General features: G+C 52.6%; 1 protein-coding gene across 3 annotated transcripts in view; it reads left to right on the forward strand.

Moving 5' to 3' along the window:
- The window catches only part of Gnal (G protein subunit alpha L), a 110,546-nt gene that overhangs the window by 68,453 nt on the left and 17,646 nt on the right, over positions 1 to 24,447 (forward strand). For all 3 annotated transcript variants that reach the window (XM_087194970.1, XM_004853254.4, XM_087194973.1), the window contains one exon: positions 6,265 to 6,362. In XM_087194970.1, the coding sequence (XP_087051096.1) occupies positions 6,265 to 6,362 (98 nt within the window). The remainder of the gene's footprint in view (positions 1 to 6,264; positions 6,363 to 24,447) is intronic.

The following is a 24,447-nucleotide window of genomic DNA, read 5'->3' on the forward strand; positions in this document are numbered from 1 at the left end:
TTCAGCAAAGCTACTTGTGCGAGATTTGCTTCAGTTTACCCTCACCCCCAAAGACGGGAGCCCCTCTTTCCAGTTGCCTCTCTGCACACGTACCTGGGGTTATGCAACTCGGGCTGATGTTCCAGGGAGCACTTCCTCAGATGACTTAGCGCCTGTCTGAAAGCAGACAAAAGTCGTGATTCTTGGATCCCTTTTCCTAATGAAAATACCCAATTATTGTATTTCTGTTCCCACACAAATAAGTTTATCTTGTGAGTCTTTTTGGCTTACTGCAATTGCACAATTTTCAGAAAATTAAGATTTTACAGAGAGGATCTTAGGTGTTGGAGTAGGAGTGTTATGAAAAGTCTCAAAAGCTAAAAAACGTCCTGGAAAAAAGATACCTAAGGAAAATTATATGTTCCCATCAGTAGAAGGTAGATTTATTTAATTCTCCAGTATGGGTCCAGTTGCTTTGTGAGATGATAATTTGGAAGTAAAAGATAGAGTTTTAAGGTTGTCTTGTAAAAAGAGGGATTAAAAACAATCAAAAGCTTGCAAACTGGGGCCGGGGATTTAGCTCAGTGGTTCCACCACCTGCCTTACAAGCGCAAGGACCAGAGTTCGATCCCCTGTACCAAAAAAAAAAAAAAAAAAAAGCTTGTAAACTGGCCATAGTGGCCATTCATGTCCCTTGGCTCAGCACCCAGTACTTTAGAACCACATGGAATTCTGACTCTGCCCCAAGCCCAAAAAGCCTTGGACACTGCTAGAATTAAGGTGAAATTACCAACCTTGCAGAAGGCAAGATCAAATACAGAGGTCAAGAGTATTTCTTCTACGTATCATCTCTGAAAACATCTAAAAATAAAATTTAAAATATGTGTGCATTCAAAATAACATCCCAGATTTGACCCAGCTATTCCCCTACTGGGTATCTTCCCCAAAGAATTAAAAGCATCATACCACAGCCATATGTGCACACCCATGTTTATAGTGGCATAGTTTGTAATAGCTAAAGCTTGGAAATGGCCCAAATGCCCATCAACTGGTGAATGGACAAAAAAGATGTGGTTTTTTTTATACAATGAAGTACTACTCAGCTATAAAGAATGAGAAACTAGAGACATTTATAGCTCAGTGGATATTGAGACCATACTCTTAAGTGAAATAAATAGCACAAACATGTGTAAACACTGAATAGTTTCTCTGGTTTGAAAAACTGAAAGTGTAAATAAGGATCAAAATGTACAACTGATAATAGAAATAGGAAGAAAAGGTCTAAAGGAGTAGGGGAAGTGAGAGGGTAGGGGAAGGGAAAGGAAAAAATATGCAAAAAGGAAAAAATGGAAACAAAACCTTTGTAAATAGAGAAGGGTGGAGGGGGTGAAGGGAGGGCAGGGGAATGGGGAAAAATAAGAACCAAGAGACATAATGTAAAGTACAAGATCCCAGTGATGAATATTACTGTATTGTATACCTAAAATGTACCAATAAACTTAATGAAAAATAATAATAATAAATTTAAAAAACAAAATAACATCCCAGGATGTGAGAGCGATCTGGCTGCGACATCTGTCACTCCACTGCTGGCCTGGGTTGATTTGGCTGACCTGGCTGGCAGGGCGGGTGTCCTCTTCCTCCCTCACCATTCCACGTGCATCCCTCCCAAAGCTGCATGCTTGGTGGAAGAGGATGACCACCCCATAGAGGAGGACCATTTCCTCCATCAAGGGTGTCTGGGTAGCTGCACTCCCCTGCTAGAACCTCCAAACAGCTCTCAAAATAACATCCCAAAAATGCTTATCTAGGAAGAATTTAATAAAAGGTATGTAAAAGAGCTATACATTAAAAGCTACAGATCACTATTCAGGGAATTTAAATAAGACATAAATAGATATACCATGTTCATAGATTGGAACACTTGTGATTAAGACGGGTATTCTTCCCAAAGTGTCCTAGAGATTCAGTGTAATCCGTGTCACAATTTTCAGCAGGCTTTTTTATGGAAACTGACAAGCTAATTCTAAAGTATGTGTGAAAAGTAAAAAGACCATAGAATAGCCAGAATGGTGTTGGGAATAAAGAACAAAATTAAAGGACTTAAAGTGACTGATTCTAAGGCTGAGCATGAGCTCAGTGTGAGACCTCATATTCTGCATGCCCGAGGCCCTGGTTCAATTCCCAACTCAGGAACAAAGCAAAATCAAACCTGCCTAATTTAAAAACTTACTAGAAAGGCGCAGTAACCAACAGTCTGGTGCTGGCATAAAGACTTATCACATAGATCTTTGGAACAGAATTGAGGGTCTCTAAATAGACCCACATTTATATGGTCAGTTTCAGCAAAGGTACCAAGGCGACTCCGTGGAAGAGTTCTTTCTGCGTATGCAGAGAAGCAGGGCATTGTGTGGAAGGAGAGGCACCCTGTTCCTTTCCTCACACCACACTCCAAAGTTAATACCCATGGATCTAGATGTAAATGAAAGAGCTGAAACTATAACATTTTTAGAAAAAAAACACTTTTGTAACTTTTGGGGGGTTTTTTTGTTTTGTTTTTGGGGTTTTTTTGTTGTTTGTTTTTGGTGCCAGGGATCGAACTCCAGTCCTTGCCCTTGCAAGGCAGGCAGCAGAACCACTGAGCTAAATCCCCAGCCCAAAAAAAACACTTTTGACTTTGAGTTAGGCAAAGATTTCTTTGATCAAACCAAAAACCCTAAAAGAAAATAAATTTGATTAATTTGACATCAAAAGTAAAATCTTTATCAATAGATACTTTTAAAATGCAACTATAATTCAAGAGACAATGCTTGCAAAACTTACTGCTGACAAAGATTTGAATCTAGATGAGTTTTAAAGTCGCTTCTTTTTAATTTATTTATTGAATTTTTTGTTTCCACACATGAGAAAAAACATGATATTTGACTTTCTAAGGCTGGCTTATTTTAACACAATGATCTCCACTTCCACCCATTCTCCTACAAAGGACAGGATTTTGTTCTTCTTTACGGCTGAATAATACTCTGTTGTGTTATGTACTGCACTTTCTTTATCCACTCATCAGTTGTTGGGCAGCTAGGCTGTTTCCATAGCTCTGCTGTTGAGAACTGTGTTGCAGTAAGAATGGGAATGCAGGCACTCTGTACTCTAATGACTTTATTTGTAATGCCAAAAAGAAGAGTAAACACCAGACTCAAAAAAGCAAGGTCGCTCTTGGTGATGGAATGGTGGTGATGGCTTCTCAATTCCAGGAGGGGGTTGGGAGACATGAAGAGCTTCCAATAAAGGTAGAACTAAGTCCAAGAAACTTTGAAATTAAGGTGTGTTTGGAAATAGAGTATTAAGTGTGGATATACACAGGAAAGCATGGGAAATCTCTTATTTTTAATACAAGGTAGGTTTGAGTATGTTCTCTATTGATAAGAAAGTTTCAGAGCAAGTACGCATGGGGTAATGCTTTGCAGTAGCAGTCCATGGGTTTGGTTTGGTTTGGTTTGGTTTGGTTTGGTTTTGTGTTTTGGTACCAGAAATCGAACTCAGGCCCTCCTGCTTACCAGGCAGGCACTGTGCCACTGAGCTACATTCCTGGCAGTTCATAGTTTCTAAAAACTGTCTTACTCTTATAAAAAAAAAAAAATTTAAATTAAAAAAAAACTCAGTTACCAGAAACTACCCAATTTTTTAATGAACAAAGGATTTGAACAGATACTTTGGAAAGAAGATATGCCAGTGGCCAACAATCACATGAAACAATGTCCTACATTGTCCTTAAAGATTGCAAACAAAAGGGGCCGGGGATTTAGCTCAGCGGTTTTGCCGCCTGCTGCACAAGGACCCAAGTTCAATCCCTGGTACCAAAAAAAAAAAGATTGCAAACAAAAGCCAGAGTGTGACCCCATGTAATAACCTCCTAGAATAATTAAGCATCAGGAGGACGACAAACTACAACTCCTGGCTGGGTCTCCTGGTGATGTAAATGGAATGGCCACTGTGGAAGACAGCTTGGCGGTCCCTAAAGTTAATTACTTCCAGTACTTACCACCTCTCCCAGCAATGCCAATCCTGCCCAAGAGAAGTGGAAATAACTGTCCACACAGATTTGCCCATGAATATCCTCAGCAGCACTGTCCACATGAGTAGGAACTGCAAATACCCCAAATGGCTATCGACCAATGAGTGAATAAAGAAAATATGGTGTTCATGCATGGAATAGAACTCAGCAATTAAGAGAGAAAAAGAGATCTGGGGTGTAGGTCAGAGGCAGAGCATTTACTTAGCATGTGCAAAGCCCTGGGGTCCATCCCCAGCACCCCAATCAGTCATCCATCAGTCAGTATAAAAAACAAACTGCCAATGTGAATAACAAAATGGGCAGATTCGATGTGTGTTGCGCTAAGAGAAATAAGGTAGACACAAAAGACTGATTCTGCGGCTGTGAAACTCCTAGAAAAGGCCAAGCACAGCAACTCACGACGGCTGTGCAGGCAGCAAGGACGGGGCTGGGCGTCCGAGGAGGGGAGGCCTGGCTGAGGGGACAGCACGTCCACCCTGCCAGGCTGGTGGCTGTGTGACTGCAGAGCAGGTGAACGTCATGGCGTATAAAATGGGCCCTGAGAGGCTGTGTTAAACTGATTCTGAGAACAGCTGAAGTAGGCCTCATGCCATGGGAAACAGATGATGTGGCTCATGTGGTCCATACACGTGCGGCGCCTCGGTCCCAGAGGCTGGCTGGGCCCAGTGCACTTCTGAGAGCAGGCCTAACCACTTTCCAGGCAAGTGAACATGGGCCATGTGCTTGGTCCTGATCTCCTCCTCTGGAAACGGGAACCGAATCGCCTACCCGGGGTTGAGTCAGGAAGGGCTGTGTGGACGACCCTCAGACCACAGCCTGGGACGTTAAGGGCTCTGGCTGACCTGCAGTGACTTTGTTTCATTTGGTTTCATTGCTGCTGTTTGCTTGTTAGCAAAGGTACGGGCTTGGGACTGCTGGGGTTTTAATCAGTTTTTTTTCATAGGGTTTTGTTTGTTTTTGTTTAAGCGCAGTTTCAGAAACTGTTCCTAAATAGAATCTTAAACGTACATTTGGTCAGCTGTGTCCACGAGTTCTACTTCTGAGGACTCAACCAACTGAGAATCAAGAATGTTTGAGAGGGAAAAGGCATCTGCCCTGACATGCACGGGCTTTATTTCTTGTTGTTCGCACAACGACACAGTCCGACACCTATTCACAAGGCGGTTTCCACTGTGTCGGGTGTGATAAGAAACCCAGAGTTTAGAGCTCACAGGGGATGGCCTGGGTTCTGTGGAAATTCCATGCAGTTTGGTACAAAACGCTTGAGCATCTTCAGGTCTTGGAGTCCACGGGTTTCTGGAGCCAGCGCCCTGGATGCTGAGCAATGACAGTGCTGTGTTAGATTTGGGAACAGACAGGAGTTATAAATAACAGACTGGAGTTGCTCCCAACGCCAACAGGCCCCACAGACTTAAGTTGCTGCCCACCAGCTCCCTGAAGAGAGGAAGGACAGAGCCTCTTAGATCTCCTGTTTCCCAGGGAGGAAGCTGCTCGGTGTGTTTAGGAAATCTGCCTGGCGTGGCTTCTGTCCTGAGACCCTTTCTTTGGTCCAAACGATCTCAGTGGCGGACCGAGTCCGCTCTGTCCCAGGAAGTCGCCTCCCGGCCTGTGGTCCGGCCTGCTCCAGGAGGGACAAGATGCCCTCCCGGGGGTGCAGCTCGGGAGAAGGATCTCAGGGGTCGGGTCGCGGGGGTCGCGGGAGGGGAGAGGTCAGGAAGGAGAGGGCAGCGTGGAGCGGGAAGTCCGGGAAGTCGGTGCATCGGCCTTTCATGGGTGGGCGGGGCTCGCCCGAGTCTGGGTGCACCTCTGAGTGCAGGAGGCGAGGACCTCAGCATCTCACACGCACGCACACGCGCGTGCGCGCCTTTACCTCCTGATCTTGTGGTCAAGACAGTGATGTGCATGACAGTAGAACAGTGGCGCTTGCCATAGGGAAGGGGAGCGCCGTGACCTGTGACCTCGTGCTCGCTCGCGGGCGAACCCCGCCTCGCAGGTCACCCTAACACGGAGCATTTTCAGGACTGGACAAAACTCAGTTCCCGCACTGAGAAGTGTCGTGTGGAAGACAGAGCTCAGGTCCACCTTCTGCTCCCGGCTTCCGGAGTGGGGCTCGTGCGCTTTCCGTCCCGCAGGCGTCCGGGGCTTCGCTGCCTTGGGCTGGGTGGACGGCCCTGGCCCACGCGGCTTCTCACCTGTGCCTCTTTCCCACGCAGGAGTTCTTTGACCACGTGAAGAAGCTCTGGGACGACGAGGGGGTGAAGGCCTGCTTCGAGAGGTCCAACGAGTACCAGCTCATCGACTGCGCACAGTAGTAAGTGGCAGCGGCCTCGGCCGGGCACCCCAGTCTCCTGGCTCCCAGTGAGGTTCACTGCGAAAGCAGCCTTCAAAACGAACACACGCGGGGAGGAAATAGGAAACATCCAGCAGAAATCAGAGTTTTGGGGGGAACCAAGACAGGGCTGGTTTTGTCTGTTCGCCTTTTCCGTCTGTAGAAGAGTAGCAGGCCATTTCAACTGAGTGTGTATAGCATCCCTCACTGTATTTTAATTTTGGAGCAGAGATCCCCAAATTAATTTTCTTCAGTACTAGGGATGAAGCCAGGGCCTCCTCACTGAGCCACCACCCCAGCCTTTTTATTTTGCTTCGTGTTTTGAGACAGGGTCTCATTAAGGTGCCAAGTTGCCCAGACTGGCCTTGAATTAGGGATCCTCCTGCCTCAGCCTCCTACAGTGTCGGTGTTCATGATGAAGTCCATGCTGTTACTTGAAGTAATGAGCTCATCTTATACTCATCAGAAGCGTAGATGGGAAGTCATTTCTAAGTAGGTATTTGAGGGCAAGAGAAGACTAATGAAAAAGCATAAGAAGAGGACACAGGTGCTGGAGTCAGCTTTCCATTTTCCCTGAAACACTGATGGCCTATTTCCCTTTGCTACTTTAGGTACATTCTATTACTGTTAGGCAGCAATGTCCCCAGAGAAATGTAAAATACTGAGCGTTCTAGAAGCGCCTGCTCCTCTGATGACAGAGGCCGTGTATAACTTGTTGTTTGTGTGACTGGGGCAGCACCGGGGCCCGGCTGCACCTTGCAATCTGGGCACTCTGAGGGTCCTGCTCGCTGCCTGGGGGCCGGCAGGATTCACACCAGCCTCTGGAGAGAGAGGGTGATCCGCTCTTGGGAGGGCACGGTGGCTGTACGTCTCCCTCTGTGATGGCACCAGGCACCCGCCAGAGCCCAGCAGGCCGGATCTGGGGAGGGAGGAGGTGGCCATGGGGTCCCCTGAGAGGACCCAGGGGTGGGGTACAGGGAGGGCCGGGCAGAGCAGCTCGAGTCAGTGCCCCGAGGGGGTGAGGGGGTGCAGCTCCCAAAGACCTGGGGTGCTTCCAGTGCCACTCACTGAGCGCAAGAGGTGTGGGACGCCAGGCACAGCCAGGCAGGGCTGAGTCCTCCGCCTGGCACCTGCGAAGGGAGGAGCCCCGCTTCGGTTTTGGCTCAGGCCCGGAAGCCTGGATCCGGAGGTGGCACCTGCTGGGAAGAGGGAAGAGGGGCTGGCCCCCAGAACCCAACACCCGAGCCCCACTGCTCCAGGACGCACCCCAGCCCGAGTACAGTGGGACAGGGACAGCGACACAGGTAACAGGGCGCAGAGTACAGCGGAGGAGGAGGAAGGGGAGAGAAGGAGGGAGCAAGAGGGGTCTGCAAGCCCTCCTTCCCTGCCACGCGTAGTGCTCTTACAAGCAGCGCCTCAGGGAGCCTTCGTCGGTCAGCCAAGCCTCAGATCGAGGGTCGATGCCCCAGGACTTGCCGTCACCCTGTCCTTTCTGTAGGAAGCGGCGGTGCTGGGAGGGCAAAGCTCTGTCCTCTGACGCCCTCTCAGCAGCCAGGACGCTCACGGCCCTGCGTGGGCCACAAGCTCACCAAGATGTGGTTCCTCCGTCAACCCCAGAATCCGGCAGAGAGAACCCCCAGGCCGCCCGGTGCAGACGTGCAGACGCGTGCTCCGCATCTCCACCTGGAGCCACGCGCTCTGCGAACCCAGGCTGCGTGTGGGAAGCGCTGGTCCCGGGAGCCCTGCCCTGTCTGCCCTCACCCATGCGTCCGCTGGACGGCTGTGCCCCGGCCGAGGGACGAGGGCCAGCGTGCTGCGGGAGGTGGGGCCGCCACCCAGTCATGTCCACGCACGGCCTTGGCTCTCCCTGAGGGAAGACCGGCCTGGGCCACCAGAGCGAGGCTGTGTCACGGGAGGGCCCTGTTTCTTAGACAAGCACAGACCAGTCACGCTGGCTTCACCACAGCGGCAGGAGTAACGACTTAATGGACAGAGGACACGCAGAACAAACCTCTGGGAAGCAAGCGGCCTTGAGAGTTTGGCAGAGTGCCGAGGGATGCAGACGGCCCCGCCTGAGACTCTGGGCGGATCCTGTTTCCCTCAGACAGCAGCTGTGGGACTGAATCGAATCCAGAGCCCTGGAGGGCCGGCCCACAGGGAGCGCTGGGGCGGTCGCCCCTCGCTAGTTTGTCCAAGCCTCTGTCCCAGCTCTCTTCTCCCGCCCAGCAGAGCCACGGAACTGAGCCGCCGGTCCTCCCCCACGTCGCTGGTCCTCCCCCAACACGCAGTCGCTGGCCCGGTGGCCCTGGCCTCCCACAGCGGTCTCGTTTGTCCTCTGTGCTCAGATTCTGGGGTTGACGGAGGAACCACATCTTGGTGAGCTTGTGGCCCACGCAGGGCCGTGAGCGTCCTGGCTGCTGAGAGGGCGTCAGAGGACAGAGCTTTGCCCTCCCAGCACCGCCGCTTCCTACAGAAAGGACCGGGTGACGGCAAGTCCTGGGGCATCGACCCTCGAGTCACCCCGGGCGGCCCGTCCCAGGAGCCTCTCCCCTCCCAGCGCAGCTCCCGGCGTCCGGAGGTGGGAGGACTGCGTTTCTCGGGGCGGAGGTGACTGAGGCCATGGGGCACAGGCAGAGGCCCCCGGGAGGGGCTGCGACCACAGACGTCACAGGGCACCGTGGAAGGTGCACACCCCGAGAGGACGGTAGGCAGCTACAGGAGACACGCCCAGGGCACCGCCGTGTGTTGGGGTTTCAAGCACTGGGTGCTGTGCACAGTCCTGGCCACTGTGTTGCTCGTCCTGGCAGCGAGCGCAGTGCTGCAGGAAGCCGCTGCACCATGGTGTCACCACGAGAGCAGGTCTCAGCTCCATTGCATCCCGTGGTGGGCCTCGTGTGGCCCCGTGTGGACCAGAGCCCCTGCCTCTCGAGGCTGACTCTGAGCTGCGGACCCGACTCCAGCTCTGCAGCCCCACCCCTTCCCGTGTGCGGGCACAAGGGTCCCCCGTGTCCTGTCCTCTTCCCTTCCTCCGAGTTGCTCCCAAGAGGTTAGACCTGTATCCTGGAGCAACTCTAGGGTGCCGCCCGCTGGCTCAGCCGTGCTGCCCCTTGGACCTGGAGGCCTTCAAGGAAGGGCAGTACTGGACCTGTTCAGTCACCTCCTCTGAGGTGGAGTCATGGACTTATCTGGGCATGGGAGGTCTCAGAGGTGCCAAAATTCTGCTAGGGCTAAACAAAAAAGCATGATGTGTGCACACTGTGGAATACTATACAGCAGTGAAAAGAGATGGCCCAGGCCCTGCTGTACCATAGACAGGCTTGGAACCAGACGCAGAGGCCACATGTGAATGGCCCCATTCATAGGAACATCCCGGAAGGTGGATAGCACAGGCAGAGGTGCACACACGGCTACCAGGGCTGGGCAGAGGCCTTGGGAGTGACGGCCAAGGCAGAGGTGTCTCGGGGGCAGGGGGGCTCTGCTCTGGGATGGGACGGGACGATGGTCACACAGCCTGGGGACCACGTGAGACCCCCGGGCTGCACTCCTCGGAGTCGTGTGGAGTTGTGTGCTCTGTGAATGACACCCCAGCTTTAAGAAGCAGGGTGGCCGGAGGCTGGAGGGGTCCAGGCAGGATGAGCAGACGCGAGGTCAGGGCTGGCCTGGTGCATCCTGCAGGCTCCGCCTGCTCCTTCCACCTCCTTGTGGGGCCAGGGCCTCTCCCCAAGGGCAGGCCGGGTCCCCAGGGTGTTCGTGAGGCTTCTTCACACCTCGTGCCTGCATGTATGAGTGTGCATGTGCAGAGGCCCCAGGTGTGCTGCAGCATGAGCTGTGTGCACAGTGCAAAGGCTGACGGGACCGTGCTGTGCGTCGTGGCTCCCAAGGAGGGAGCTTGGCCCTGCTGCCCTGGGGAAGGGGGTTCTCCTGGGCAGCTTTCAGGGCAGCGCCAGGCTCCCCCTGACCTGCGCCCCCTCTGGTCCACTCTGCGACCTGCAGGCAGTGGTAGCGCTGGGATCCCACCAGACCTCATCCCAGGAGTCAGGCCTCCACCCAACCCCGAGGCCCTGGAGACCCAGGCTGCAGGCTCCCTGCTCCTGAGAGTCAAGGGCGCAACAGGAGCAGCAGAAGAGGTTGGGAGGCAGATGGAAAGTGCACAGAGCAACCTCTGTGGCCCTCAGAAGGGGTGCGGCGTGGGCAGGTGGGCCTCAGTGGGCTTGGGAGGTCCTCAGGACCGTGGTCTGGTGCAGGCGCCTCCTGGTGCAGGCGTGTTGTTAGCAAACCCTTTACCCGGTCTGTGCTGGCTCTGCTGCCCACTCCCTGGGGGAGGAAGCACAGTTTACAGGCGGAGTGCAGCCTGCTGCCACCTCGAGACCTTAGGAATCTGTGTGGTGACCTCATTGCAAGGACAGGGCCTGCATAACTTTCCTCCTGAAGCTCCAGTCTTTCAGGTACAGTTCTTAAATCAGACTTTCCTCGTCTGCTCTCTCCCTGTCTCCATTTCTTGCATCCTAGCTCAGGGCCGGACCTGGAGTCCCCGGGGCTCCCAACTCCCAGCCCAGGACTGAGGGCTGGTGGGGCAGGACCTCCCGAGGGCCGAGCCTGGGCACTGTGCTTTCTGCACGACTTTGAGGGTCCTCGCAACCTCAAGCGAGAGACGCCGTCCCAAGCTGAGTTTCTCAGCTCCGACTGTGAAAATTAAAGCATCGTCTCTACTGTTCTCCAAAATGCATTTCCTCTAAGGGCTCCTGATAAGTGAGTGTAACCATGGAAACAGCTATTTTAGGAGAAAGAAAATCAGAGATGATCTTTAGAACAGCCCTGTAAAGTCAGACACGGCTTACCGTGGCTCCGGGAGTGGGTTCCCAGCCTTGGGCCCCAGGAGGCAGCTCCTTAGAGTGCAGCGTCTGAATGGCTTCACACACTCAGGGAGAAAGCAGGCGCCCCAGGAAGTGGGAATGGGCGGGGCACAGGTCAGGGAGTCTCTGCCTCAGTCTCCATCTGTCCGTAGCTTCCCCAGAGTTCTCCTAAGCAGCACCTCAGCCCCGATTCCCCACATGGCTGAGGTCCTGGAGGACCCGGAAATTGTCAGCACCAACAAACCAGCTGCAAAGTTAATCTTTAGCAGGTCATTTAAAATATAGAAACTGCAGTTTTAAATATGCACATTGCCATATACGCTCGGGCTCATTCAATATAAAGCAGCCACCTATGAGCACATGCAGGGTCTTCGTAACTCTCATGCTGATCTTGATTTCTACCCAAATTGATTTTGAGGTTTACGCACATGCTTTTTTTTTTTTTGGTACCGGGAATCGAACTCAGGTCCTTGTGCTTGCGCAGCAGGCATGGAAACCACTGAGCCAAATCCCCGACCCCTCCAGGTTTACTCTCTAGATCTGAACAATGGGAACTGCTTGCTAAGGACGGTGAGGTGACTTCCTTTTCTCTTTCGCTCTGTGGAGTAACGGGGGGGGGGGGGGCAGCAGGCAGACCTGGTCCCAGCAGAGTCCCTCGGCCCTGCCACTCAGTTCTGTCCGCAGCCGGGAACCTCGGCCTGAGGCGCCCACAGCACCTCTGTCTCGGAGTGTGGCTTCCTGCCCTGGAGAACTCAGTGGCCCCGCCTACCTGAGTTTAATCCTCAGACTGGGCAGAGGCCCCGCCCTTGGCATCCTCCTGTCTCTTGTTAGACCCACTGAAGGCTGTGAACATCGGGCCTTCTGACCTTTAATGTAAAATAGAGCAAAAGCAAAGAAAACACTGTCACAGCCTTGGAGGTTGGCTTTCAGTGTGCCTGGCAGGGGCCTCTGTTCTGCAGCCCTGCCAGCCGAGCCCAGCCGAGCCCAGGGCGAGCCCAGCCGAGCCGCCGGGAGAGGCCACCCAGCCAGGCTGGCAGTGAGGGCCCAGCGCTGCCCCAGCGCTCTCAGACCTGTCACCGCCTCAATGGCTCCAGGCCCGGGGTCCCCGAAGTGGGCTCCAGTCCCCAGAATGAGTCACTGCAGAGCCCGATGCGGGTGACAGCACACACCAGGGCTAAGTGGCATTTTGGTGGAACAATCGTATCAAACCAAGGTGATGTCTTATTAGGATGCAGTTTGTTTTAGGTGTTCGCGTTGCAGCATTTTCTCTTTATGAGTGATCCAGAAGATCTCCGTGTCCCTCTGAGTTCAGGGCCAGAGAAGGCAGATGAGCTCTGTATGGCTCGTGGAGCCGCTCGTTCCTGCCAGTCCTGGAGCTGTTCTGGAACAGCCTGGCCTTTGTGCCTGAGGGTTTTAAACGGCAGCAAAAACAGCCTTTTAAAAGCTTTCCTTGTAATCGCGTGAAACTTTTTTGAGTTAAATTCTGCAGAAATGTGAAAAGGAAACTTATCAGAAATGCTCTCCCATGTTGAATTCCTGGGTCTCTAGGAGTCCTAAGGGCCCTTAGCAGCTCTGCAGCCCGGGAGCCGCTGCACTTCCCCAGGATGAGGTTCTCAGGAGCGCCGGGCTGGCCCGAGGCTTTGGGCAGCGCAGGGGTTGTTTGTGGTGACAGTGGTCACAGCATTGTGTGTGCAGGGTGCAGCCAGAGCTGGAGCCCATACCCAGCACGAGCAAGCCCAGGTTCTGTCCCCACCACAGGGAGCAGTACCTTCCTTCCAAACCGTACTATATGTGACAGAAGTTGAAAAATATCCATAATGTATTGCTGGGACTTGGGTCAAAACTCAGCAGATGTACAGTTAAAAACATTTCATTGGACATAAAGTTTGCGTCAGAAGAAAAAGCTGTGGACAAACTGATATCTAGATAATGACCTTTGTGCCAGAGTATTTACAAGAAAGTATACTGCTGTCTTAGCTTTCTTTGAAACACATTAAAGTAAGATGGACTGAGTGATAGATAGATGTGTGATCCTTAAAGTTACAGTAAAAACATGCTGGACACTGGTGGGTTTGTATGGCTCCAGCTACTCAGGAGGCTGAGACAGGAGGATCACTTGAGACCAGGAGTTTGAGGTCAGCCTGGGCAACAGAGCAAGCCCCAGCTCAAACAGACAGAGTACAGTAAAATGATAATGGCGAGCTCTAGATAGTGGTTATTCACTTAAAGTTATTTCAAATTTGTTTAATGTCTGAATTTTTCATAATAAAATGTCAGGGGAAAGAAAACTATGTGCAAATGTAGTGACGAGAAGTCTAGAGGATCAAGGGTTTGAGGCCAGCCTAGGTAAGACCCTGTCTCAGAATTTAAAAGTATATAGTAAAGGGGCTGAGGGTGCAGATCCACAATAGAGCACTTGCCTAGCATGAGCACTCCCTGGGTTCAATCCCCAGTACCACCACAAAAACAGTCTAGAGAGGAGAGGTTACATAGTAGCAGATTCATAAACTGGTAGTGCCTTCAAGTTACAGTGTGGCACAGAAGACATTTGAGTGTCAGAGTTTTTGTTACAGTTACATTTAAGTGTTTGCTGCATTTTTTTGGAAACACTTCCAGGGAAGCCACTGAGTACTGCTATTAACAAAGTGTGCAGTTCCGGAGCACTTTGAGGCCTGTGCTGTATTCTTTAACTCACCACGAGGGGCGCTGTGCTACGCGCCCAGTAAGTTTATACCTCTATTTTGCAGAGGAGGAAAAGTCACATAAATCACACAAGACCACAGAAGACCAGACTGTTGCTTGAGTCATCTAGAATTTCAAATTTTCATCCTAAAGATCTTGAGAGACTATTTCAGGTTAAACATCAGCAAGCATTCCCTGAGCCTTGGCCCTGCCAGGTGCCAAACCACAGGCGGAGAGGGCTGAGGCCGAGCTTCTAAGCGAGCCCTTGTCCCTGGCACCCGCTCTCTCACCATCTCTCCATCTCCACCCGATTAATAGCGCAGATGCCGTGCTCAGCAGAACGCCAGGGTAGCTTTGTGTCTAACAGCCTGTATCGTTCAAAGAGAACCAACAGCTCACAGAATGTGGGAAATATCTGTAAACCATGTAGCTGATATTCAGAACATATAAAGCACTCTTAGGACTCAATAATGCAAGATAAACAGCTCGATTTTTACATGGCACATGCCTATATGGCAGCACAATTCATAACAGCTAAATCTTAGAAGCAGCCTATGTGTCCACTAACAGATGAATGGATAAAGAAAATGTGGTATTTATACATGATGGAGGCCTGGGGATTTAGCTCTGTGATTTCGCTGCCTGCTGCGCAAGCGCAAGGACCCAAGTTCGATCCCTGGTACCGAAAAAAAAAGAGCTATACATGATGGAGTACTACTCTGTCATGAAGAAGGGTACACTTGAGTCATTTGTAGGAAAATGGGTGCACCTTGAGACTATAATGTTATGTGAAATAAATCACACACACAAGCTTCAATATCTTTTGGTTTCTCTTATATGAGAAACCTAACATGTGAATAAATTAAAAAGCAAAATAAAAGCTAAGCAATTGAATTGGCCGAGGGTCTGAATAGACACTTCCCCATTAAGATATATAAACACCCAGTGCACTCAGAGCTGCTGCACATCACTGCTCCTTACCGCATTGCAGATTAAAAGCCCAGCAGTCCTGCTATCCCCCACTAGGGTGGCTGTTATCAGGTTTGCTAAGTCAGATGCTGGCAGGGACGAAGCGCGCTCCACTCGTGTGGCGCTGGCGGAAGCCAGAAAGGGTGAGGCCTCTGGAATAGGACGGAAACCCAGGGCCAGACACAGACTGAGCCCAGCCCCGCTCCTGCGCTACCCAGGAGGACTGGGAACAGCTGCACAGAACCCTAGGTGAACGTTCACAGGAGCCCAAACACAGAAAGCCCCAGGGCCCTGACAGCGAGTCAGCAGAGGGGGCTTCAACTGCGCATGGCCAGCATGGGCTGACAGAGGACGGGGTGCTCAGCCCGTGGCAAGGGACTTCGGGGCGACAGGGCTTCCTTCTGAAGGGTAAAAACAATTGTGGGGCGGTTGTGCACCTCGGGGCATACAAAAAGCCACTGAATCATGCACGTGATAAGCATGCTGGGGTAAGACTCTCCGCTGGACACAGGGTGCCCCTGTAGTTTGGACCTGCTTGGGAGGCTGAGGCAGGAGGATCACAGTCAGGAGGAGTTCGAGCTCAGCCTGGGAAACATCGTGAGACTCCCATCTCAAAAGTAAAACATCGAGAGTCCATTGTATTCTAGCTTAGACATTGTCAGTGAATTTAGAGACTTCTGGTCATTCACCTCTGCCTAGTTTCGAGCCTGTTTATTACCAACGAAAATAAGCGAGAGAGACTCAGTTCAAAGCAGAGAGCAGGTGCTCTGTGGCAGTTCACACTCCCGACCCTGAGACGCAAGCTGCGTCGTCAGCGCGTGACAACAGACAGCTGCAGAGCGCATTCAGTCTTCAGATCCATAAAGTTTCAGATTTTGCATGTGCCTACATTGTCTTTCTCTGAACTGTTTAAGACTTTTTTAAAAAAGGAATGGGAGAAACAGAAAAGTAGAAATGCACGTCCAAAGCTGGTGCATGCTGGGAATCTCAGCTATTTGGGAGGCTGAGGTAGGAGAATCTCAAGTTCCAGGCCAGGCTGGGCAACATAGCAACTTATTGAGACCCTCATCTCAAAACAAGAACAAAAAATTCAAAACGCAGTTCCCATGCCAAAATTACATCTTAAATCTCTAAAAGAAAATCATCTCTGTGGAAATTGGGGGAAAGGTGTAAGAAGTTATTTCCATAGGATGTGGGGTGTTTCCCACACCCAGCCGGATACAACAGCACCTCTTGGATTAGAGATTCTGTAGCGGGGGTGAGTGCTCCATTCCTTTCCAGAGCTGGGTGGCACAAATGAGTGCATGGAGTCAGCTCCGAGACCCTCACACCCCGCTGCACCTGGCACAAGGCTGAGATTCCATCAGCCTGTGGTGAATGTGTGCACCGAAGCTACGCGCTCTCAGCTCGCACGGCCCACTGCCCTCATGTGTACAAAACTCACGTTTCTCCAGAGCTCAGCTAGCAAAAGGTACAGATCCAAACAGCGTCGTTCACAGTAGCCAAAGAATAGAAACAGAATAGACGAGGGTGGGTGGGCGCAATCAACACGAGATGCAGAGTGAATGGGCTGTGTGCGCACTCACTGCATAATACTAATCATAATAATAGTGAAATGGCACACACCCGTCATCCCAGCACTCAGGAGGCTGAGACAGCAGGATCACTGTGAGTTCAAGGGCAGCCTGGGCTACATAGTGAGACCCTGTCTCAGAAAAAAGGCAACAATAATAATATTAACAATAAGAGTAGATCCACACACCAAACAGGAGTGGGAACAACCCCAGTGTTAGTCAGCTGGTGTACAGACGGACAGAAGGTTCTGTACCCCTACAGTGGCTATTATTTGGACATACAACAAGAGGTTCTCAGGGCTGGGGTACAGCTCGGTGGTAGAGGCAGGCTCAGCCCTGGATCCCCTCCCCTGCACAAAAACAGGAAGACAGAGGAGCTGCAACACTCAAGGCCCCGCAGCTCCCGTCTGCAAGGACGGCTGTGTCTGAGAGCTGCGAGTGCTTCCGCCTCCAGGAACCGAGAGGCTGTGTCCACAGGACCGAAGAAAGGGATCAGTGGATAAAACTGAACTCTGGTGTCAGGAAGCTGCTCTTCAGTTGTTTCATATCAAAAAAACCATTCAGAAAGGAGGAAAGGGATGCTTCTCCCACCAGCGCCCACGTTTGACAGGAGTTAAATCTCTCACTTTGGTACATCGGTCTCATCCTGACGGGAGCCTGGACATCAACGCAGAGCTGCATTTGAAAGGAAGCTTCATTCCACTGTCCTGTTAGCTGAAGGAACCCTAAACACAAATAGGGCCTCCCTGTGCTGCCCCACCCGGGCCCAGGCCCGGGGTACCTGCAGGAGGCGCCCGCATTTCACTTCGTGCAGTTTGATCTTAAGAGAAGCGCAGTGTCCTGCCTAATTTCACCTAATTTCCGTGAAAGAGGGAGAGGCCCTTAACTGGCCACCTGAGGCTGGGTTGCTAAGAAGGAAACAGTTTTGCTGTGACTTTCTGCTAAGATACACGCAGTGACTGAATTTATCCCCTGTGACAGAAAAGACAGCAGAGCATTTTGCCCAAAAAAGGAAACTCTGACTTATCCTCAGCTGAACAGCTTAATGACACCTCGGGTGTCTTCAGCTGAGAAGCTCCGTGTGGGGTGAGAGGTGTGGAAGGCCACTTACCGCTGTCCCCATGTGTCCCGGGCCAGGCTGCAGCCCTGCGGTGGCAGCCACAGGGGGCTCTGTGTACCCAGAAGCAGCACAGTTCTGGCTGTGCGAGGTCGTCGGGAACTCGTGCTGTGTGCCTGGGAGTCTGCACTGTGCTGCTGGGGAGGACGGGCGAGGGCGACGCTGGCAACATCGGTACGCAGGCCACTCCTTCCTAAAGCAGGTATTTGCAGTCTGCAGCTGAGCGGATCCAAGGGTGTGGGACTTGGGATATAGAAGGCTGCCTGTTTGCTCTCTGTGATGCCTCCTCTCAGAAGGCTCTCCTCAGCCAGGCGCAGTGGTGCACACCTGTGATCCCAGGCTCTGGGAGGCTGAGGCAGGCGGATTGCAGGTTCAAGCCCAGCCTGGACAACTTAAGGACTTAGCAAGACCCTGTCTCAAAATAAAGGGGGACTGGGAAATGAAAATTAATGAAAAGGCCCTAGGTTCAATGCCTAATACTGCAAAAAGGAAGGAAGAGGAGCAGGCTCTGGTCATCCCAAAGTTCCTGTAGTTCACCCCTAGCTGACCACCTGCCTCTCAGGGCAAACATTGTCACCCTTCCCCTGTAAGGGCCAGGGGAGGGGCAAGGACTTTCGAGAAGGGAGCAGTGATGTTACAGAGTTTCGGACAGCCACAGGGACAAGAAACGCTGGACGCCTTCCAGTCAGCAAGAATGCACTATGTTGAGCATTTTACTTCACGTGCATCTCCCTGGGGAATCTGCAAATTTTCATGCTAGTGTCTGAGGTGGGATCAAAAACCGCAGCGAATGTTTAAATTTCTTTAATGTGTTATAGAAAAAGGCACATTGCCATCGATTCCCCTCAGAATGCTCCCCTGCGCTTCCAAAACACTCAGCCCATGGTCCTGGCCTCTTCCTGCAGCAGCTCTGGAGTCCTCTCTCCTGAGTGTCTTTAGCTGCGCCGTCCTGGCTGCCTCCCGGTTCTGAACAGATTCAAAAAGTCTACCTTTCACGCTCATTCTGACTCGGGGAAAGCACAGAGGTGCACAGTGCCAGATCTGGTGCATGAGCTTAGGTGGACGAGGACACAGTGTTGTGCTTTTCCCAGCCTGCCTTTCTGTTGTGTGGTACTTGGCAGCAGCCTTCACAAATTTTTGATTACACTTCATAAAGACACTCGGTGTGTTCAAACCAGGAGGAAATATTTTCAGGGGGATTCATGGCAATGTGTCTTCTACTGTAATACGTTTTTAATTTAAACATTCGCCATGTATTTCGATCGTGCCTCATAAAAGCCTGTGCCTGATGAGACAGCTCAAGTGCACAGGCTCGCCCGGCACTTCCTGTCCCCCATGCTGTCCACCAGGCCTGGATCTTGGTGAGGATGTGCGGATAAGTCTGGCCGGACTCTGTCAGGTGGCAGAAGAAAGCACGTGCAGCCTCCTTAGTTAGAGGCCTCTTATGTAGTGACTTAGTTCAGAATCATGTTCCCTAACTAAAGACACATGCGTAACTCACAAAAGCTTTATGCTTTAGCTCCAAAGCTTAATTCCAGCCCTTCTGTGACCAAAAGCCAAGTCCCGATGAACCTTCCTGGGCAGTGATAGCAGCGAGCCTCCTGCTGTGCAGACGCAGGGGCTGGGCCAGAATGGGGAAGTGGCCGGGGCCTGAGGACCCCTGGCTGTGGGATGCCGCGGTCCATCATGTGCACGCGGCTGTCGCAAACCACTTCCCTTCTCAGCCTCGCCTCACAGACACTGGACGCTCAGCGAAGGCTGGGGCCCATGGTGAGCAGGCGAGTGGGTCGGTGCACGCATTTGCCCTGGAGCTGTATGGAAGCGGACAGGTGCTGACCACTTGCAGTCAATCAGTGCTCAGCCCCACCAGCCCTGGGAAAGGCCCCGGCCCCGCCTCTGAGGGTCTCTCTCCATCCGGGACAGACAGGCCACTTTGCATGCTGTTTGACTTAGGGGCTGTCGGCTTCATATTCCGGCTCTAGACAGTTATGTGGCAGCATTAGATGGTGCAACAGGTTTCTGTGCGGGGAGGGGCTTTGCTTGGGAAAAGTAAGGGAACAGACTGGCCGTGAAGAAGGGGAAGAGGGAGCCACAGCGTGTGTGCAGCGCAGCCACACAAGCTCGGGTCTGTGCTTCCAGCCACATCTCTTCAGTTTGTGTGCATTGTTCTCATTTCCCCTGGGGAGGGCGCCCACCAAGGAGCACATTTTTTTCTACGCAACGTTCTTTCCTAAGAAAGGAAACAGGGCTCTACCGCCTGCCTCACAAGTGCAAGGATCCAAGTTCAATCCCAGGTACCAAAAAAATAGAATAGAAACAGCTGCCGGCTGGGTCTGCCCTGCACCCTCCCTGAGAGATCCGCAGACACCCAGCACAGATCCCCAGGTAAAGGCCCATATAGATCGGTTTTTTCTAAGTAATTTTATAGCAATCTACACAGATTGCTCAGGGGTGGTTTACGGGCAGTGGCTTCCTCGCTGAGGATCTGGTGCCAGCCTCACTGCTGGCTCTAAGTACATGCAGCTTGCATTTCTCCCGGCATAAATGAGGAAACTGAGGCCCAGAGGACAGAGCTGCTGCGCCCAGGCCACTGCACAGTGAGGCTGAGCCACAGAGCATCGGGGCAGACTGAGCAAAGCCTAAGCAGAGACTGTAACACAGAGAGGCTGCTTTTTAGGAAAAACATCGCACTGATGTCACCCTGAGCCAGATCGCTCCGCCCCAAGGGCCCTTTGAAGGCGTCCGTGCCCAGCTGCTGTGACAGTGCCTGAGGCCGGTCCCCCAGAGGACGGGCTTGCAGTCCGTGTCAGTGTCGCCACTCAGCAGGCTGTTAGTGTAGAAAAGCCCGGGAGGGGCCACAGGGAGCAGCCAGCGAGGTGTCAGGCGGGGTCCCCGCGGTGCTAAGTCTCGCGGCCTGGGATTTCCTGCTGGCTCCTTCTCGTCTTCGTTTTCAGAGCTGGACACCATGGTGAGCTCATTTGGGGGACAGTGGCCTGGAGATGACCCAGAGCTGTGCATTACAGCTGTGACCTAAGTAAAGGGCGGGGGACTTGGGCTGGGGTGAAGCTCAGTGGTTAGTGCTCACCCAGCATGTGAGAGGTCCTGGGTTCAGCATCCAGCACCACAAAAAAGGTGATATGGAGAAAAGCTGTACATATGTGTGTGTAACATATCAACGTGAATGCACACGTGTGTCGGGTATGATACATGCATGCATATATGTCACATGTTCCTTGAAATGCTCGCCAAGTCCTGCCTACGCAGGGATGTTTCCTTTGGCCCAATTCAGACCTTCACGGTCCTCAGAAATGACCGAGCACCTGTTGTCTTGAGCCATTGAACAGGGCCAGGTTCCAGTGCTGGGAGGTGGCCAGGCAGGCCGGGGGCAGCTGCTGCGGAGCAGACAGACTTGTGTGTGTGCAGGTCGTACTACCAACACACCTCGGAGAACCCAGGGACCTCCCCGTCAGGGAGGAGGACTGTTGATGAAACCCAGGGCCTCACACGCTACCCAGACGGACTGTCGCTGAACTGCACCCCGGCCTGAATCCTGTAGTATTTTAACACCCACAGAAAAGTTACTTTTTGCCCCTTTTTTCTCTGTTCATTGTCTTTAGATTCAGCAAGTGATGAAATCAAACTACATGTGCTGGGGCAGGGGATTTACCTGAGTGGTTCCGCCGTCTGCCTTGCAAGTGCAAGGACCCAAGTTTGATCCCGGTACCAAAAAAACAAAAAAAACTACATATGCTGCTTCAGTATCTCAAGTTAACCACTTAAAATGCCCAAAAAGGAAAGAAAAGAAAGGCCACATAAGCCAAATTGTAGTCTTTTTCTTCTCCATTTTATGATTAAAATAATTAACTGGTTGGACTCACAGCTTCCTAGAAATGTTTTCAGAGTAATAAAATGTTCTTTCTGCTCAGTAACAAAGGATTCTCTGCCTAGCTCTGGTACTGTCAGGTGGTGATGCTAGTGAGAAGGGAGCCACGGGCTGGATTCTTTTGCACACCTGTGTCACATCCAGAAGATTCTCAAGTATGATCAGGATCGTGGGGCCAGAGTCTCCTTTGATAACAATCCCACGTAACCTCCCTTTGCTAGACACACACTAGAGAACACAGTCCAGTCTGTCAGGGCCCCAGGGCTGTGGGCCGGCGGACGTTGAGAGCAGAAAGCGGGCAGACCTGGGCTCGAGCTGGGAGCTGCCCAGCGGTCCCCACACAGTGCCCGGGGGACAGCAGGGATAAACAGCTGCTCCGTGAGCCGAGAGCTGTTTGCTGCAGTCTGCTGCGCACCATGAGGGAGGCTGGGGCTGCAACCAGAGTGGGAGCCAGGCCTGGGCGCTACTCCCCAGCTTAGAGTGACGCCCTGCATGCCCACGTGCCCTGCCTCGGAAAACAGGGCTCCAGCTGCCCCCACGCTCTGCGCCCCACCCCCTGGCGTCCCTTGGCAAGGGCTGCGCCAGGCAATGAGATCTTCCTCACGAAGCTAGCCGTGAGGGCACACTGCCCTCGCCCTCCTCCGATGTCTCTCGGGGACAGCTGCTACGTCGGTTCTTCCAGTCCGTGTAGTCTTTCTGCAACTCAGCCATTCTGGCCACCCCACTGCTTTTTACTGGTCCTCGGCACATCTGTGGAATCGGGTTCCTACCCCTTCCCAGACGTGTGGGTGCAGCCAGTGACAGCTCTGTGCATGTCCCCTTCCGCACCCATACCTGAGGATGCTGGTGTCGCCCACCATGGGGCCCTGTTGAGGACGAAGGGGGTGAATTCCCGGAGAGCGCCCAGCACAATGTGGTGCCTAGGTGTCATTAACACCATCATCTGAAAGAGGGTCTGGTTCCTCCCCATCTTGCTGAGTTAGACTTTGTTGTAAGAAGCTTTGGGCCGGGCATGGTGGTGCACACGTGTAGTCCCAGCTACTCGGGCGGCTGAGGCAGGAGGATCACAAGTTTGAGGCCAGCCTGGGCAGCTTAGTGAGACCTTGTCCCCAAATTTAAAACATAAAAGGGCTGGGGATGTAGCTCAGTGCTCCAGGGTCGTCACCAGCACTAAGAATGGAGGGAGGAAAGCTGGCTGTGGGCTGGAGGGCGGCTCCATGGTGAACACTTGTCTGGTACCACAAGGCCCTGGCTTCAGGACAGGCAGCCAGTTGGCCAACTGCAAGCAGAGCCAGGGCCCCAAAGTAGTAGGCTGGGGGGAGCAGGAGTCCCGCGCTCTCACTACACAGACATCTTCCCTGCTATGCAGTCCTCCACTGTGCTCCTAGGAAAGTTCAATGTGGAAAAGAGCTCTGCTCTCGCCTGGCTAAGCTGTTGGTGAGGGTGATGCCCTGCCCTAACCTGCAGCCGCCTCGGAAGCTCTGCCCGGCGCCCCGCCGGCTCTTACCGGGCAGTGGTGTCACGGGCGTGGCCAGGCTCGCATCCGGCGCTGTCCGGCGGCGCTGTTCGGGATGCAGAGCACCGCAGAGCACCGCAGCGGCTGCAGGTCCTGGGAAGCTTCCCAGAGGAGGCGGGATCCTATGGGCAGAGGCGGGACAGTCTTCCGGGCAGCAGGGCAGTGCTTGGGGAGGTGGCATTGTCCAGGCCTGGGTCCGCTCTGACAGCACAGGGCAGGGAGCGGTGTGCAGCCTGGTCTCGTAGCCAGGGTGACATCGTCGGAGCTGTGCCCTAAGGAGGTGCAGGCGCCACAGCCCCATCAGAGGCTGGCATGCTGGCACCCGGAGCCAGAGGTGTGCACAGCGACAGAGATGACCTCTGACATCCAGGGGCTCGCACACCTCACTCACGGGGCAGGCCGGCCTTCTTCCGCCTTCTTAGTAAAGTGGAATCTTCCTAAGTAAAAGTAAAAGTCAAAGCCCAGCGCAGTCGCTGCCATTGGGAGCCTCCGTTTATTTCAAAGGGCTTGATTCTCCCTGCCAGTGCTGACAAACGCAGTGTGTGGGTCCGGGCCCCTCCGTTCTCTGCCTGGATAATTGAAAATGACAGCTCAGGCTGTCAAACTGACTGTGAGTGAAGCTCCTTGGATATTTATAAAACATCAGAAGGTAGAATCGTGTCAGGAAAAGCCAGCCTTTTGGTAGAAGCCCAGGACAAGGTGTGGGTGTTGGTTGTTGGCAACTCAGGAAGAGCTCAGCCTCAGGCCGAGTCTCGGGAGCCGGGGTGTTGAAGGCGTTTTCAGCTCGGCTCAGCAGTCAGGCAAACACTGAGCCCTGGCCAATGACTGCTGTGGGGTTTGGTTTTGTTTACTGCATAGTTTGGGGCTCCCCTGAGAAAGTGGCAATTACCCACGTAAAGAAAGTAAGCTTCAGGCCGCAGACCGAGCTGCCGTTTAGCTGATGTCCGCATTTTGCTGGTTTTTAGCACCCCAGCCAGTCACAACCCTGGCTCAGGTAAAAATCCCTGAGAAGCAGGGGTCTCCGGGAGGCTGAGGCAGGAAAACTGCAAATTCAAGCCCTCCCTGGGCGACTCAGCGACAGAGACACCTTTTTGATGATTTATAAATATCCAAGGAACTGTACTCACAGTCAAGTTTGAAGTCTAAACCTCCGAAATAAAAAGTAAAAAGGCTGGAGGTTTAACACAGGGCGAAGGCCCCATCCATCCCGAGTTACCCCTCCCCACCGCCCAAATGAAAAGCCCGTAGTTCGAACCATGAATATTTTACGTGCAGGTCTGTGCATATCCCGCCTGCGTGAGTAGACGTATCCCTAAGGAAGCGCCTGTGCACCCCGGTTTTGCGCATTAGCTACTGATGTAATCGAGTTTAAAACCGCGAACACAGCCGGGACAGCGTCTGCGCAGGCGCAAGCGAGTCGAGAGTCCCGTGGGGCGGCCCAGCGCTGTCCGTCACGCAGGCCCCGCCCCGGCG

The sequence above is a fragment of the Heterocephalus glaber genome, unplaced genomic scaffold (genome assembly GCF_053883595.1).
Source record: "Heterocephalus glaber isolate CG9 unplaced genomic scaffold, H.glaber_assembly_v1.0 deba00000331, whole genome shotgun sequence".
Taxonomy (NCBI): Eukaryota; Metazoa; Chordata; class Mammalia; order Rodentia; family Bathyergidae; genus Heterocephalus; species Heterocephalus glaber.